At 44.8% G+C, this 14,685-nt stretch overlaps 1 protein-coding gene across 1 annotated transcript in view; it reads left to right on the forward strand.

The window, feature by feature from the left end:
* The first annotated feature begins 10,008 nt into the window (after positions 1-10,008).
* USP31 (ubiquitin specific peptidase 31) overlaps positions 10,009-14,685 on the forward strand; it is a 72,339-nt gene continuing 67,662 nt past the window's right edge. Inside the window, exon 1 of the mRNA XM_025983801.2 lies at positions 10,009-10,765. Within this exon, the coding sequence (XP_025839586.2) occupies positions 10,115-10,765 (651 nt within the window). The 5' untranslated portion in view covers positions 10,009-10,114. The remainder of the gene's footprint in view (positions 10,766-14,685) is intronic.

Below are 14,685 nucleotides of genomic sequence, written 5' to 3' on the forward strand. Positions count from 1 at the left end.
CTTTTCCTGCTGGCCTTTGGACTAGAAGTAGATCATTGGTGCTCTTAAATTTCCAGCTTGATGACTGCAAATCTTGGGACTTGTCAACCCCCATAATTATGTGAGCCAATTCCTTATAATATATCTCTCTTTCTGTCTTTCCCCCATTCATCTCTGCCCCATGCCATCTCTTGCGCGCGCTCTCTCTCTCTTTCTCTCTCTGTATGTATATACACACACATGCCCTATTAGTTCTGTTTCTCTGGAGAACTCTGGTTATGACAAGGGGTTACTTAATATCAACCTGACTTGTCTGTGTGTGATGTTAACTTGATCACTTGGTTAAGTTAGTGGCTGCTAAGTCTCTCCATTGCAAAGTTACTAATTTTCCCTTCCCACACTTTGTTCTTTGGAAGTGAGTCACCAAGTCCACAGTCAATGAATAAATGTATTTTATCATATCACTGTAGTAAGAGGATTATCAGTGTTACTATAAATAGAGGGCAACTGTAAAAATGAATATAGAAAAACAAAACAATGTAATTAAAATCTATCTAGATTTCTTGGTTATCCAGTTGTAAGTAACAAACTATCCCACAACACAATGGATTAAAATAACACAATAATTTATTTTGCCCATGAGTCTGCAACCAGGGTAGGGCTTGGCAGGGGAGCCTGCATCATACACTATTTGACGTATGGGCATCACTGGATGGATTGACCCACTTCCAGGGTAGCTCCCTCACATGGCTGGCAGGTTGGTGCTGGTTGTCAGCAGGAGCTCAGCCAGGGCCTGGGGCTCAGGACTCTGGGCTTGGTTCTAGATGAGCCTCTCGATGTGGCCTGGGCTTCCTTACAGCATGAGTTCCCAGGGTAAGCATCCTAAGACAGAGCAAGGGAGACAAATGAAAGATACATTGTGTTTTATGATCTGGCCTCAGAAGTGACATAGTCACTTCTGCTAGTCAACACTGCCCTAAAAGCCTACCAGTTTCCAAAGTAGGGGGCATAGACTCTACCTCTCACTGGGGAGTGCCAAGGTTTTCAAAGAGCAGTGGGATGTAAGCTACAAACTATCCCAATAGTGTTGTCTACTGAAGGCTCTGAATGGGAGCCTGCTCCATTGGTGTTTAAGAAGAGAGAGAAAGATTAGCAAGTGTTGGAGCAGTTTACAAAGCAGTCTAGCCCCATGCTGAGACTTTGTCTTTTAAAAGGAAATGAATGGGAAGGACATATTTTTCTTATCCTGTATTTCTGAGTCTGTAGAGCTACTTTGAACTTGAGCCTCCTTGACATCCAGACCTTTTCATGTCCCTGCATCATTATACATGCCATTCTTTTTCAGTTTCCCTTACTCCCTTCTCTGTCTAGAAAACTCATTTTCACTCTTCCAAACCCAGCTCATTCTCTGAGGCAAGAACAACAGTATCCTGTGTATTCTAGTCCTTATATATTCCTTGCATTATAATTTCTCTGAGACCTGTTTGGCTTCCCATGTTCACTCACTACATTTTGAATCCCTAAAGCATAGGAACCGCATGTTATTTGTAACTAGAAATTTTTGACCATTTTACCTCTTCTTGCAACATCCCACCCCACACTATATTTCCTAGCTGGCCAACTCCTAGTCATCCTTGAAAACCCAGATTGACTAACACTTTCTAAATGAAGTCCTTCCTACTTCTTCCCAACTGAATTATTAACTTCAACTTCTCTAATCTCACAGGATCTCATTTGTGTCTCTAAGGACAGTGTTTTACAGCATTTCTTTACCAGTCTTCCTGGGCTGGGAATGAGTTAAAACATCTTTGTCCTAGGCCAGTTCCCCAGTGCCAGACTCAGATGAGAATTCATGTGAAGTGATTCAATCAGGAAGAGCTTTTAGCACTGGGTGAAATGCTTTATGTTGGCAAATTGAACTCCAATAAAAAAAAAATAATAATTTTTAAAAAAGGAAGAGCTCTTAGAAGAAACTCCTAAGAGGTAAGAGGAGCAGGTCATGGAAAAGGAAGAAGTCAAGCAAGGATGGGATGAGGGGCAAGGCCCAGAAAGAGTATCTTTAGCCTAAGCCTGCAGGGAGCTCTGGAGTGTTACACCTCACAATTTGTCATGATTGGAAGCAGGGAAAATATGACTCGGGAACAAGGGAAGCCATCACCACACCGATGACAACAGAGGCGCAAATTGAGGAGATTTAGCTTACATCCGTGACCTTGAGTTAAAAATTAAAATAAAACCTTAAGATAATTCTTTGTAAGATTTCTCTAGCAAACTGGAAAACATGGGTGATTTTCTAATGAGATAAAATGGCGGAAATTAATTCAAGAGGAGAAAGAAAATTTAGACAGACCAATCAATTTTAATGGATGAAAATTATGAAGTATTTCAAAAAACTGCCAGCTCTACAAGATCTAGAGAGTAAATTGGATGAATTTTATAACCTTTGAAAACACATCATTTAAACTGTTCCAGATCTAAAGAAAATAGGGACACTTCACAGTTGTTTTTTAAAAAGCTGGTGGAGCTCCTGGGTGGCTCAGTCAGTTAAGCGTCTGCCTTCAGCTCAGGTCACAATTCTGGGGTCCTGGAATGGAACCCCAAATGGGCTCCCTTCTCAGTGGGGATCTGCTTCTACTTTTCTCTCTGCCTGCAGCTCTCCCTGCTTGTGCTTTCTCTCTCTCTCAAGGAAATAAATAAAATCTTAAAAAAATTAAAAACAAAAAGCTAGTAAAACTGGAACCTGACAAGAATACTGAGCACACACACACAGCCTGCAAGCTAGCTTTCTTATAAAAATAGTTATAAAATTCTATATGAAACGTTTACAAGCAGACAAAGCAATAAGCTTGATGCTATCAATATGGTGTACCACATGAATGGGTTACAGTGGACATTTATCATTTCTCTGCCTAGCATTCAGTGGTCCTCCTTTCAGAGAGAGTCTCAAGATAGATGAGAGGTAGTTCTATCTTCCATGAGAGAAGCTGTAGGAAGATATGGTTCTGTCCCTACAACCTAGCAGCTTATGACCAGAACTAGGATCTAGCTCAACCACAATGAGTGCCTCCACTTGGCTTAAGATTTTGAAGGTGTGACAGCAAAAGCTCAAAGACAATCAGAAATTATTCAAGATTATTCAGAGTGGCTACGGCAGAACCAAAAGTTCAGCAGTGTGGCTGCCACTGTCAAATGATGGCGCCAGTCTTGGTGGCAACTTCACCGATGGTGCCATCTTAAGCAGCATTATCCAAAACACGTGCTTGGCCGTGTACCTTCTCCTCTGATTTTCCAAGTTTGATTCTGAGGCTTTTCTGATAGTTCTGTGAGCTGCTCTATACCCACCCTTCCAATAAGCTCCTTTTCTGCTTAAGTTAGCTAAAAATAGTTTATGTTATTTGTTACCCAAAACCTATGATAGGTATACAGATCAAAGGTAATAAATAAATAAATAAATAAATAAATAAATAAATAAATAAAAATTAAAAAGGCATATGCTCATCACTGTCGATGCCCAGAGGGCATTTGATAAAATTCAAGATCCATTTCTGATAATAACCCTTTCTGAAGGAGGAATAAATGGACACCACTTTAATGCAATAAATAATATATATCTCAAACCAAAAGCAAGCATCATGCTTAATGGTGAAGCACTGGAAGCATTGCTGTTAATGTCAGGAATGATGCAGGCTTTCCCACTCTCATTAATATTATTTAATAGAATTCTGGATGGGCAATTAGATAAGAAAAATATAATGACAAGGTACAAATATTATAAAGGAAGAGGCCAAGTTATTACCTCATGCATTGATATGAGTTCCTGAAAAACCCAAGATAATCAACGGAAAATTATGAGAAAGAACTAAAATATATCAAGGTGGCTGGTTACAAAAATAATTTTGTCCTAGGGGCAAACAACAGAAAATACAATGGCATAAAAATATCCTATTCATAATAGCAGCAGAGAAGAATAAACTCATTGATGTTACAGAGACCTATGGAAGAAAATTGCTGTGTTTTGAGAGACATTAAAAGTCCTTGGGTAGAGGTGCCCGGGTGGCTCAGTTGGTTGACCATCTACCTTTGGCTCAGGTCATGATCCTGAGATTGAGTCCCAGATTGGAGCTACCTGCTCAGTGGGGAGTCTGCTTCACCTTCTTTCTCTGTCTCTCCCCCTACGTGTGCTCTCTCTCTCAAATAAATAAATAAATAAATATTTTAAAAAGTCCTTATGTAATCTTTAAAAGCCATACTTTACTCTCAGATAAGAAAATATTGTGATGATGTGAATTTTCCCTAAGTTAATCTGTATAAATTAATTCCCCCAAATGATTAAATTCATTTGAGAGAAAAAGGAGCCAACTAATCAAATACTAATAGGTATTGGCCTACCAAACATTGCAACATATTCTAAACTTATATTATCAGGGAATATAAAGACACATTAATGAGATAGAACAGAATTTTTAAGAACTCTAAATGTGTGTGGAGCTTATTTTTATTTTTAAAAATATTTAATTTATTTGACAGAGAGAGAGAGAGCACAAGCAGAGCAGCAAGGGAGAAGCAGGCTCCCCACTGAACAGGGAGCCCAATGTGGGACTCGATCCCAAGACCCTGGGATCATGACCTCAGCTGAAGGCAGACACTTAACTGACTGAGTCAACCAGGCTGTATATGGAGTCTATATGCGATAAAAAGTGACATTATAAAGCAGTGGGAAGAAGTTAGGTAATTTTTTTTTAATGGTGCTGAGACAGCTGGCTAGCCATGTAGGTAGATAAAAGGCAAGATCCCTGCTTCGTTTCTCACACAAAAACAAATTCCAGATGAAGGCAACATTAAAAATAGGCAAAAGAAAAAAAAAAAAGGAAACATAATAGCACTAAATGGAAATAGAGTAAGTATTCTTATGATTCTGGAGTGGGGAAGGGCTATTTTCTTAACCATGTTTATTTAAAAAAATCAGAAACCTTTATGAAAAACTAATCAACCTGACCATATAAAATAACTAAAATTTTCTATTTAATATCAAAACATTGTAAGTACAGTGAAATGTAAATAATCAAATGGTATACACCAATGAGTAATGTAATTCGTATACAAAGTGCTTTTATTAGCAGACATTTATTAAAGGAAAGAATCAAAGAAAAAATGGGCAAATGATGTGGACAGTAAATCACACCAGTAAAAATACAAACTGGTTTTAAAAAAAAAAAGGTATTTTCTTGATTGCAAACAACAGAAACTGACACGGGTTAGTTTCAGCAGTAAGGAATTTATAGGAAGCCTATCAGGCTAGCTCACACAACAAACAGAGCCAGAGAAACAGGCTTGGGCAGAAACCCAGGAAGGCAGATACTGGTAAGAACTTGCCACTAGAGCAGCCAGCTGGACCCTCACTGCCACCATTGCTGGCACTGCCACCACTACTTCACCTGTGCTGAATATAGAGCCCCTAGATTCACTAATTTGCTGTGATGTGTCCAGTTAACCTTGTATCAATACTTCCAGAGCCAAGGCCCAGGTGGGAGCATCTGATTGCCTTCGCTTCGGTCACCTTCCTGGGCTCTGGCATCCTGGGGTTGGAAGGGAATATCTGTTCTCCAGTTCCTGCTCATTTTTCACAGTGGGAGCTTGAGCTGTCCTGTCTCATTCAGGATCCTTGCCAAAGTCTGTTTAGATGCTAGATAGCTGAAGAAACAGCACATGATGTTCAACTTCATTCCTACCAACTGAAAAACTCAACACTGTCTTGGGATTGGAAAATGCACACTTCCCATTCATTGATGGCAGGATAAAGCCTTTCTGGAGGTCAGCGTGACAATAGGTATCAAAATATGAAATGAGGATACCTTTGACCAGAGGTGTCAATTTAAGGAGATAGTTGCAGGAATGGACCAAGATTGGATCATGATGATTATTCACTTCACCACTCCTTCTAATTTGTGTTTCCCTTGCATGGGTAAGGGGTAGAGAGGGACGGTGGAAGATTTACTACAGAATGTTGTTTGGAATAGGTCTTTAAAAAAAAAAACCCCCATCTGTGTGCTCCAATTAGGAATTCTTTTCTAATCCTCTTCTGGCCAAGCTGGGGTAGGTTGGCTTTGGGGCCCTATGGGGACCGATAAACCTGGAATGGTGGGAAGGGCTTGATTGGGAAGGGGGTCATGTGTCCCTCTAAGGTGGTCCCATGCTGTTTAGATATATTGCTGCCAAATAATCAATATGCTGTAACAATGGCTACCTTACTAGGTATCCAATAATAAATAAGAGGAGCCTCTGCTGTATGGAAGCCTATACTTCAGGGCAGGTGACAGGTTGTAAGCAGACTTCTACTGTGGTAACATTAGTGTCAGGACTAAGAGGTGCTGAGAGAGCCTGCAGAAGGGACAAAGAGAGGTTAGCTAAGTGAAAAGGCTCAAGGAAAGGCGTTTGGGATAGAGGAAACAGCTTGAGCAAAGGCCCACGTGTATAGATCAAATTGCCTGAAGGTGTGGAGGTTAAGACCAAGATGTTCCATAGTGCTGAGGACTGGAGTTGCAGTGGGGCAATGTTCAATCAGGGTGAGCCTGAGCTTGCCCCTGTGTCAAGTCAAGGAAGTCACATCTGGTGATGGGCTCAGCCCTAATTTCTTTGAAGAGCATGATGAAATTGGATTCCATGTGGCTTGCTTGGACTGGAGAGGAGGGCTTGGGCATTAGGGTCATATTCAGGCTAAGACTCTAGTATAAAGAGAAGCAGCATGATAAAACTTCCCACTGGTTTTTCACTTTCAGTTTAATAAATTTTAAAAAGTAGGATTTGTTAGCACCTGCTGTCTGGCAGCCATGAATGACTGTAAAAGGAAAGAATGATGTTCTGGAAAGCAGTCAGCAGGACAGTCACATGGACAAGTCTTCTTGGTAGATAAGATGAAAGATTATTTCCAGCAGATAGGAGAAAACCTGATCTTGACCAATTCCAGGTCTGTCTTGGGTTAAATACCTAGCCCTAATTAAAGTGGCTCTGTGTCTTAGTTTGTGTTGTCCGTAGACCAGAGACTCAGACAAAGACTTGGATGAAGGTAATATATTTGGGAAGTGATCCTGAAAGTAGGAGTGAGGAAGTAGAGTAGGAAGAGGAGGACGGGGAAGTAGAGTAGTTCAGAAAAGGGTGCATTATTCAACAGGTTATAGAGGGCAAATGTGACTCCATTCCTCGGGAAACACTGAAGAACTCCATTAGGTGCATCTGAAAGAGTTGTTTCTCCAAAGGATGCAAGGCCTGGGGGTTTACCCAGTGGCTGGTATTTCCTACTGGTTGAAGGTTACCCCTGTTGGGGGAGAAGGAGTTGTTAATTCAAACTCCCCTCTGGTGAGGGCTTTGGAGAAAACCCTGAGGCAGAAAAGCAAAGAGGTACACAGCAGGCATTTGAAGTGGGGGACTCTCACAATGCAATGGCTTACACAGTTTATAGAGGTGGCTGAAATTGGAGATGGATTCAGGGCATAAAACATGGGTAGTGAAAAGCTTTTGCTCTGCTCCATTTCTTTCTAGTGCAGTTATTCATTCAACCAAACATTTATTAGAACCCTGGTCCAATGCTGGGCGTCTATAGTCAACAAAACAGATCTAGTCTCTGCCTTAAGTACTGATAGTCTTTTGCAGATATTGAGCAAGCAGAAAGGTGCTAATGAACATGTAGGTCCAAAATGGAGAAAAAAAAATGAAGCAGCATGGGATAACTACTTAAAAGCTAACTTAAAAAAAAAAATTATTTATTTATTTATTCGTGAGAGACAGAGAGAGAGAGACAGAGACAGAGACACAGGCAGAGAGAAGCAGGCTCCATGCCAAGAGCCCGATCCCCGGACTCTAGGATCACACCCTGGGCCGAAGGCAGGCGCTCAACCGCTGAGCCACTCAGGTGTCCCTAAAGGCTAACTTTTCAGTCCATTTGATATTTAGGGAGACCACAGCCCCAAGACCCTTCCCATCACCTAAAGACAAGCAAACAAGCAAGGAAGCAAACTTTTAACACAATGGCTGTGAATCACGATAAAGTGTTGTCAAAGTGCTTGAAATTCCACTAAAAGCTATTCCTTTCTTTTGTCCTTCCGTCACCCATGATTTTCATACATGAAAAAAAACCTCAAATATGTCTGCAAAGGTTGAAGGCCATTGCATCCACACTGAAGTATGAATGATCAGACGGCTTTCTTCGTGGTGTCCAGACAAGCTCAAGATGAAGTGAAGAATAGATATTTTGAGTAGGAGGTAGGAATGTAGGTGATTTGAAGGCTAGTGCAGAGCACCCTGGGGTTGGGGTATCACCATAAAGACCCTGTTTACTTGGGATGGAAAGCTCTGGCAAAAGCTATTTACTGTGAAATGTGGTATAAGGTGAGACTTATGTTTTAAAAAGTTGAAGGGCTCTCCCTTCTGATTTCTCTCTAACCAGGACTCAGGTTAAAGGTTGGCAAAGGAGAATCTACAGAGAGGTCATAAACCAATTGATTTTGAGCTGAAGGTAGCCCAAAGATGTACTTTTTTTTTTTTTTTTTTTTTTTTTTTTAGTTGAACCAACATTTAAAAACAGGATTCCCAACTTCTCTTTAAAAAGTCAGATGAGGGATCCCTGGGTGGCGCAGCGGTTTAGCGCCTGCCTTTGGCCCAGGGCGCGATCCTGGAGACCCGGGATCGAATCCCGCATCGGGCTCCCGGTGCCTGGAGCCTGCTTCTCCCTCTGCCTGTGTCTCTGCCTCTCTCACTCTCTGTGACTATCATAAATAAATAAAAATTAAAAAAAAAAAAGAATAAAAAGTCAGGTGAAACAAAACAATAAAATAAAAAGTCAGATGATCTGAGCCCTCATTTTTTGCTTGGAATAATTGGATGGAGTTCAGTGGCTTTATTTTATTTTATTTTTATTGGAGTTCAATTGCCAACATATAGCATAATCAGTGGCTTTAGAAAGAAGTTGATTTGCAGTTTGCCGTGGTCCCCATCATTCCTTACATTCTCCGAAACACTGAGAGTCAAGTCACCTGAAGTATTAACTGGTCAAAATGATGACTAAAACACCATGATCCTTTAACTCACTGATATGACCTATCTTGGTCCCTGTGACATTTGTGGGTCTGTGACCTTTCGTTTAGAGGTCAAGTCTAGGGGCTTTGAAACAAACTTGGGTTTGAGATGGATACATCGTAGCAATCTCAAAGACACTGAACTGAAAATTACGGGAAACATTGCATGCTTAGCACAATGCTTGAAACATAGCAGCTATTATCAGCATTCGCCAGTGGAAAAATGCCAAGAGGGCCGGCAAAACCGTGTTAATTCCATACTTTGTCATATTCCCAGCTCCTAGCTGTGGTTGGCATGCAGGAGAAACTGTTGAATGAATGAATGATGGTAGAGCTTAGCGGGGATTCAAAGGTAAGTCTGAGGAGCAAGGTGATTCGGATCATACTGTTTCACTGCAAGCCCAAGGTGCCACCTGGAAGACAAGCCTGTTGGGACGTGCCAGATTCTGTGATGGCGTCCCGGTATGCGCGCAGGCTGTCCGGGTCCGCCGGGAGCGGGGCAGGGCCGGCTGGCTCAGGCAGGACTGGGTCAGGGCCACGGTCCATCACTGCTTCCAGGGGCTGGTCAGGGGCGGCAACCTGATTTCCGCACTTTCTCAAGGCCTCCGCCTTCAGATCAGAAGACGGAGAGACCCACCCCTGGGGTCCATCCCCGGGCACGAGCCCAGCGCTGTCCACCTCGCCCGGAGCATGCCCACACTAGACATGGCCTCTCTCGGACTTCACAGAGCGGGACCGCCCCGGGCCCGAGAGCCGTCTCGTCTGGCTGGAGGGGCACGTCCATTCCCACAGTCAACATGGCAGCCGCGGCGGCTTCAGCGCCCGGCGGGCGGCGCCGAGGGGCGGGTCACGTGAGCGGCCCAGCTGGGCGGACCGCGCGCGCGCGCCCGCCCGCCCAGCCGGCCGCCGCTAGCTTGCTGGCTCGCTCGCTCGGCGGCGCTCTGAGGTGTGTGGGGCGGCGAGCCCCCCGGCCCGGCGAGGCGCGGTGCGGCGGGATGCGGCGGCGGCCGTGGCGGGGCCGCGGGCCGGGCGGGAGGGCTCGGTGATGAGCGTCGGCGGTCGCCGCCATGTCCAAGGTAACGGCGCCCGGGCCCGGGCCGCCGGCGGCGGCGGCGGCGGCGGCGGCGGCGGCGGGCGGGAAGGAGAAGCGCTCCTTCAGCAAGCGGCTGTTCCGGAGCGGCCGCGCGGGCGGCGGCAGCGGCGGCGCGGCGGGGCCCGCGGGGCCCGGGCCGGCCGCGCCCGCCTCGCCCTCGTCGGCGCGCTCGGTGGGCAGCTTCATGAGCCGCGTCCTCAAGACGCTGTCCACGCTCTCGCACCTCAGCTCCGAGGGCGCCGCCCCGGACCGCGGCGGCCTCCGCAGCTGCTTCCCGCCCGGGCCGGCCGCCGCGCCCACGCCGCCGCCGTGCCCGCCGCCGCCCGCCGCGCCCGCGCCGCCCGCCAGCGCCGCCGAGCCGGTGCCCGGGGTGGCGGGGCTCCGGAACCACGGCAACACGTGCTTCATGAACGCCACGCTGCAGTGTCTCAGCAACACCGAGCTCTTCGCCGAGTACCTGGCGCTCGGCCAGTACCGGGCGGGGCGGCCCGAGCCCTCGCCTGACCCCGAGCAGCCTGTGGGCCGCGGCACGCAGGGCCAGGGCGAGGTCACGGAGCAGCTGGCGCACCTGGTGCGGGCCCTCTGGACCCTGGAGTACACCCCGCAGCACAGCCGCGACTTCAAGGTGAGCCCCGCCGGGGCGGGCCCTGCACCCCGCGCCCCGAGCCGCTGGGGCCCCCAGGTCGTGCGCCGGCGCGGCGGGCGCTAAGGAGCGCACGGGCCGAAGAGGTGTGGGCTCCGAGTCTAGGACGGTTCCCCTGACCCTGAGGGAGGCGCACCCATTCATTCATTCATTCATTCATTCATTCATTCATTCATTCATTCATCCATCGTGTGTTTGTGAAGGGCTTACTACACGCCTGGCCCGCTGATGGGCCCTGGAGGGATATGGCGGAGGAGTAAGACCGGCTGCCTGCATGGAACTTACATTCTTGGGTATGGGAGTGTTGAGCCTGGCTTCAGATCCTCGTCCTGCCACTTACAGGCAGTGTGACCTCGGGCAGCTTACTCAATCTCTCTGTGCCACTCTCCTCATCCGGTACCTACATCATAGGTGGTTGTGAGCGGCAGACAGGTGGATATGTTAGCTTGAACTCTAGGAGATTACCCATTTGTGACCGTTTTTGACTTTTTTATTCATTTATGAGAGACACAGAGAGAGGCAGAGGCACAGGCAGAGGGAGAAGCAGGCTCCATGCAGGCAGCCCCACATGGGACTCGATCCGTGGTTTCCAGGATCAGGCCCTGGGCCGAAGGCAGGTGCTAAACCACTGGGCCACCTGGGCTGCCCCAGGTTGGCACTTTTAAAGGGTTCAGCCTGGTAGGTAAATCGTTTCCATGGTGCATAGCACCATGTGCATTTGCCCGGTTTATTGTTTTTATTATTAAGATTTCAGTAAGGTAAAGAAGGTGATATCCGATAATGGTTGGAAGAGAGTAAAACTGGTGGGTGACCTGATTTGATGTGCTGGCCGGCTACTTTGAATGAGGAGGGGGCAGGGGAAGGCTGACCTTTAGGAAGAGGGGACATTTGAACTGAGACTGGAGTAACCAGGGAGAGCCAGCCTTGAGGAGGTCAGGAGGAATCACTTCCCAGGTGTAAGAAAAGTGAAAGCCTAAGAGCCCAGTGAGCCTTAAAGCCCACTTGAGGAACATTGTAGCTCTGGGATCCACAGACTCTGTTCTTCAGAAAGGGCCATATAGTAAAAGGTCAGGTTGCATACTTGAGGCTGTTATGTAGGTAGTTAATATAATTTCCACACATTTTTCATTGATAAAAATATGAATATAAAACTTTGTAATACAGGTCTAATGAGAAGAACGGGATTCTTTTTTTTTTTTTTTTTTTTTTTGGAAGGGATAACGTTTAGCTTAATTGGAGTTCAAAATTTAATGTTCCCTGTCATCAAATTGATTACCAATATTTATCTCTACAAACCGTTCTTAGCTCAGAGGCCATACAAAAACAGGCAGTGGGTTAGAAAGGGCCCTCGGGTCCTTGTCTGCTGGTGCTGTGGGAGGTGTAGTGAGCTCTCAGATGATCGTGGGCTGGGCTGCATTGTGTAGGGCTGTTTAGGCTGCACTAAGGAAATGGGCTCTTGTTCTGAGCAAAAAAGGGGAAGATGATTTGAGATTGTATGAGGGTTACTTTGAAGTGGGACATGGATATGATGTTAAATAGAATGAAATCACACAGTGAGAAAGTTAATTCCTTCTCTGTTCTGTCTGTCCTGATTATGCCCAAGAAAAGGTCTCAGGTTGGTGATAGCCTGACTTAAACATCTCACACTCACTCCCCCAACCTTTCCTTTTTTAACTTTTCCTTAAAACAAACAAACAAACAAACAAACAAACCAAAACAAAACAAAAAAACCCCAAGCTTTAAGTTTAAAGGCCTCAGCAGATGGGAGTAGCTAGGATTTAATAAGGTGGTGCTTTCATTGTGTTTGTTTTTCATTTGTCTTCTATTTGTGGCAAATGCCTTTCCATTGATGCTGTGAAGTTTCTTTCTAAAATTTAAGTAAAAATAAATGATTTTACTAAAATACAAAATGGTAATCTGAGGATTTAGCACTTTGTTGAGGACCATCCTGGTTGAGGAACAGTAATACTGTCAGAGCACGCCCATCCCCTTTTTAATACATTTTATTTATATTTATTAATGTTCCGTTTTTCTCAAAAATAAAAAAAAATGATTGCTGTTTGATCTTGGGAATTTAAATGAAAATATTTGACTGGGATAGGGACTGGAAAAAAATGAGATCCATGTCAGAGATCTCAAAATGAGAAAGTGGGAGAGAATGGCAACCAACCAGTTATTTTAGGTCTTTTTTTTCTTCTCTTTTTCCCCTCTTTGCTTATAGTTGTAAGTAGCTACAGCAATTGCAAACTTTTCAAGGTCATAGCCCAGTGTTTTAAGTTTGGTTTTCTACTCCTTCCAAAATGTAAAAATCAATTTCTGCAGCCTTTTTGTATGTGAACATTTCCATTGCATTGCATTTTAAGAGGTTGTCTTTTTTTTTTTTTTTTTTTTTGGATCCATTAAAAAGCTGTGAACAGAAATGGATCAATAATTCTAGAAATGTGGAAGCTAATTTATAAGCATGCTTTGGCAAAGTTGAACAGATTCTTAGAGATCCTGTTTTTAAAATATATAATCTTCTAAATCTCTAGTAGATTCCACATTGCATTCACTCATTCGCTTCCCATTTATTGAGAGTTTACTCTATCAGATAGGAATGCATTTAGCACAAGAAAGAGGAAGCCCTAATGATGATGTCTTAAGCAGTAAAGATGTTGAATTGGCTCCCACAGTAAGCCTGGAGGTAGATGTACTAATGTGGTACAGTGGCTTGAAGGGCCCAACGGAGACTCCAACGGGGACTCAGATCATTTCTGTTTCCACTTTGTTGTCATTGACTATTTTGTCCCTGTTACATTTTTGGCTTTTTATCCTTACTGTTTGTCAAGGCAGGAAGTCACTGGGAAAATAAAAGTCCTTCTAGAAGCAGCCCCCCAGCAGGCTTCTGCTACATTTCATTGACTTACAACCATGTCAGTTGGCCATCTCTGGCTGCCATGGAGGCTGGAAGGTGGATATTTAGGTTTTCTTGCCTTAATAGAGGAGGTGAGTAAGGAGGGATTTGCCTCAGAGGCAGCCTGCTAGAGTGTGAGGCACTTTTGATTTTGGGAAGACACTGTACATGCCTGTGAAGAACTGAGTCTAGTGAGGCCTGGTACATTTCCCAAGACATCACTTCTTACTCTTTAATGTGCACATAATTCAGGTGGTCATCTTGTTACAAAGCTGATGTGGATTTGGCAGAACTGGGGTGGGGTCTGAGATTCTGCATTTCTAGCAAGCTCCCAGGTGATGCTGATGTTGTAGGTTCAGGGAACAAGTAAAGTATCACAGAGCTGTGGTCTGCAGGATGAACAGAAATTAGGCAGAGAAGGGGTGGGGGTGGCATGAAAGGGCATGTGGTTTTGGGGGAACCATGAGACATTTGGTGGCTGGTTATACCATGGAAAGCAATGGAGGTGCAGAAAGTTTGGAAGAAGTGTGTTGTAAGTGGATTGTGAGTGGCTTTGTAGGCTGTGCTGGTTTGGATATTTTCCTCGGGAAGCTGAGAATCCAGGGCTGATTTTTAAGCAGTAGAGTGATAGAATCAGATTATTTCTTCTTCTTCTAATTCTTCTTCTTCTTCTTTCTTCTTTTCTTCTTTCTTCTTCTGCTTCCTTCTTTGTTCTTCTTCTTCTTTCTCTTTCTTCTTCTTCTTCTTCTTCTTCTTCTTCTTTTTCTTCTTCTTCTTCTTCTTCTTCTTCTTCCTCCTCCTCCTCCTCCTCCTCCCCCCCCCCCAGAATTAGGTAAGCCTGTTGGCACTGTGGAGGATTACTCCCCCCCCCCCCCCAAATTTGATTGGCATTATTTTGAGCACAAAGGAAGTTGAGTGGAACACTGAGAAGGTAGATGCTAGGCATCCATGTTACCATGGCTCCTTACCTGCACATGTTGATGTTTGATACAAATACTCTTTCCTTGAG

The sequence above is a fragment of the Vulpes vulpes genome, chromosome 3 (genome assembly GCF_048418805.1).
Source record: "Vulpes vulpes isolate BD-2025 chromosome 3, VulVul3, whole genome shotgun sequence".
Lineage (NCBI taxonomy): Eukaryota > Metazoa > Chordata > Mammalia > Carnivora > Canidae > Vulpes > Vulpes vulpes.